Source organism: Micromesistius poutassou (assembly GCF_964030765.1).
Source record: "Micromesistius poutassou genome assembly, chromosome: 15".
In the NCBI taxonomy this organism is placed as follows: domain Eukaryota; kingdom Metazoa; phylum Chordata; class Actinopteri; order Gadiformes; family Gadidae; genus Micromesistius; species Micromesistius poutassou.
The window spans coordinates 5,388,252-5,390,751 of NC_140285.1; the positions used below are offsets into that span (position 1 = coordinate 5,388,252).

Below are 2,500 nucleotides of genomic sequence, written 5' to 3' on the forward strand. Positions count from 1 at the left end.
GGAGAAACATAGACAGGGAGGGAGCAGAGAAGGAGGGTGCGTTTCTTTGGGTTGACTATTTTCTAAATCTTTCCCTCTGCCGTTCTTTTCTCTTTACAACTCTCAAATCTTACCTACAGCTAACCTACATGTACATCATGTGATATGTTGGAGGGTTTCTGCAAATGGCATAAAATGACTTGAGTCCACCTAGACGGACAAAATTAAATAAAGAGGGCCTCTGCAGAAAATCAACTTCAGCTGGACCAAATCTCATGCTTGTTAAAGAGAATTACTGCATTTTAGAATAGTCTTTAAAGTCCCAGCGACTCTCTAAACAGTGAACAAGCGGAACAAGTTGCTGAATGGAAAAGTTCGGTGTCCTTTAATCCAGTTTCTGTTTTATAAGCCCATTTCTCAACCTGCCAAGGAGACTCCCAGAACATTTGAGTCTGACTTAGCAGAGCTGTAACTACAGGGCTTTTGGCTTAAATTGACCCAGATTATTCAGCTGAAGGACTACATACTTGGATTCTGCCCTGCAGTTGAACTTGTGTAGAGGAAGGCAAAACCAAGAAAGCAGGTAAAGCAACCACTTCGATACCTTTCACAGATTGAAATAATTGACTTGTATTCATGGCTTTGGGAATGAAAAACGGAAATGGAGGAATCAATAATGATTATAACATAAATATTAGGTTTTAAAAACAGTTTTTGTAACTTCTTTGTTTGAAAGTAACACCACTCTCGCTGTTGCTACAGGGGGACAACATGAGCACAGAAAAGCTGCTCTGTCCCATCCTCATGCTCTCTAAAGATGTGCAGGGAACACACTGGCGGCTGTTTGCCTCTATTGCATTCTGAGTGCTTTTCACGTTCGCCGTGGCTAAAACACACACTTCTGTCTTTAGCCCTTCTTAAATGGGTGTCCTTCTTGTTGTCCTTTGTAGAGTCAACAAGCAAGAAGAAGTTTTTTATAGCAGCGGGCCGGCCCCGAGGACGCCTCAAGCTGTTATTAACTAAGGCTGAAATAGCCTCTTCTTTTCTGCTGCGCTAGGCTATTCTTTATCCAACCTTGCTGGCTCTGTTTGACCTTAGCCGGCTGTGTAAATTAAAGGGACGAGTGTGTGTGACTGGCCCGCAGAACATCTTTAAGCCCTTGATGTGTTGAACCCAAGAGCTTCTGTGCAACCCCGACAGAGTTTTCTTTGGGGATAAAAGCTGTATTTTACCTCCAGTACAAATTAAAAGGGGAGCTATGCTGCACATCTGGGGGGGATGAGGAGGAGTTGGAGGAGGTGGTGGAGGAGGGGCCAGTTAGTTAAGGCTGTAATTGCTGGCTCTCATCAATGGAACAGATCCCTGGTTTATGTGGTCGTGTCATGCATTGAACTGTCACCTCAAATCTTCAACTACGGCAGAGATGAAACAAAACTATGCTACTGTGTGTGTGTGTGTGTGTGTGTGTGTGTGTGTGTGTGTGTGTGTGTGTGTGTGTGCATGTTTGTGTGTGTGTGTGTGTTTGTGTGTGTGACTGAGACGTAAGCCAAGACATAAGCCAAAAATACCATCAACCACAAATCGCTGCTGGCTACTGTTCAGGAGTGTTTATTTTGAAAATATCAGTGGCTAGTGTGTGTATTTGTGTATGTCTATGTGTCTGTGTATGTGTGTGTGTGTGTGTGTGTGTGTGTGTGTGTGTACGTCCGGGCCTGGGGGGAATTAAGGCAATTTCTGCACAATGTAATTTCAATGAGTGGTGAGGTTAAAGATATTCCTACATATTTTCTTTTTCCCTGAAGCCTACTTATGTTTGAAATCAAATGGGAAAACGCAGGCGCACACTGACAAATGAAATGGCTTGTGTACAAAACATAACGCAAAAGAATTACGCAAAATGTGTCCCAGTAGATTCGGACACATCCTAACTCAACCTCCGTTCAAAAAGCCTCCTTCCCTTACCTTTGTAGGAGAGCTTCATGCGGGGGGAGGCTGACGAGGAGGCCGGGCTGGGGGCAGATGGAGGGGCAGCTCGGGGCGTGGCACTGGAGGTAGCATGCGCCGCCGCGGCTAGCCCCAGCAGCAGCAGAGAGCCACAGGTCACCATCATGGCCGCCGTCATCACCATCATGGTCATCATCTTGCCGGCGTGGAAGGTGTGTGTGCGTTTGTGATTTAGATCTCGATCAAACTGGGGTTTAGGTGTTTTTCCCTGAGCCAGAAGCAGAATGTTCTGGGTTTTTTCGACCGGTTCCAAACTTCTGACTAGGCCGTTCCGACTTTGTCCATCCAATCACGGTTTGTCTTCGCAGTGAAGGATCATGGGATGTATTCCGGAAGAGTCCACGTCCCGCTGTGCTGTGGAGGACGGACCTCACTTCTCCTCACTTCCTGGGAGAACAAAAGGAGAGAGTTTAACACGTGGGGCGAGATAGACCTAAAAATAGAGAGAGATAAAAGGACAGCATACAGTAAGAGAGAGAGAAAGGGAGGGAGAGAGAGAGAATCCAAGAATAAGCAA

At 45.7% G+C, this 2,500-nt stretch overlaps 1 protein-coding gene across 3 annotated transcripts in view; it reads right to left on the reverse strand.

Annotated features, from left to right (window-relative positions):
* sema3b (sema domain, immunoglobulin domain (Ig), short basic domain, secreted, (semaphorin) 3B) overlaps positions 1 to 2,500 on the reverse strand; it is a 60,051-nt gene that overhangs the window by 16,081 nt on the left and 41,470 nt on the right. For 2 of the 3 annotated variants that reach the window (XM_084479383.1, XM_084479384.1), the window contains exon 2: positions 1,942 to 2,370. In XM_084479383.1, coding sequence (XP_084335509.1) covers positions 1,942 to 2,119 — 178 coding nt within the window. In that variant the 5' untranslated portion in view covers positions 2,120 to 2,370. The remainder of the gene's footprint in view (positions 1 to 1,941; positions 2,371 to 2,500) is intronic. The other variant, XM_084479385.1, reaches the window with a different exon arrangement.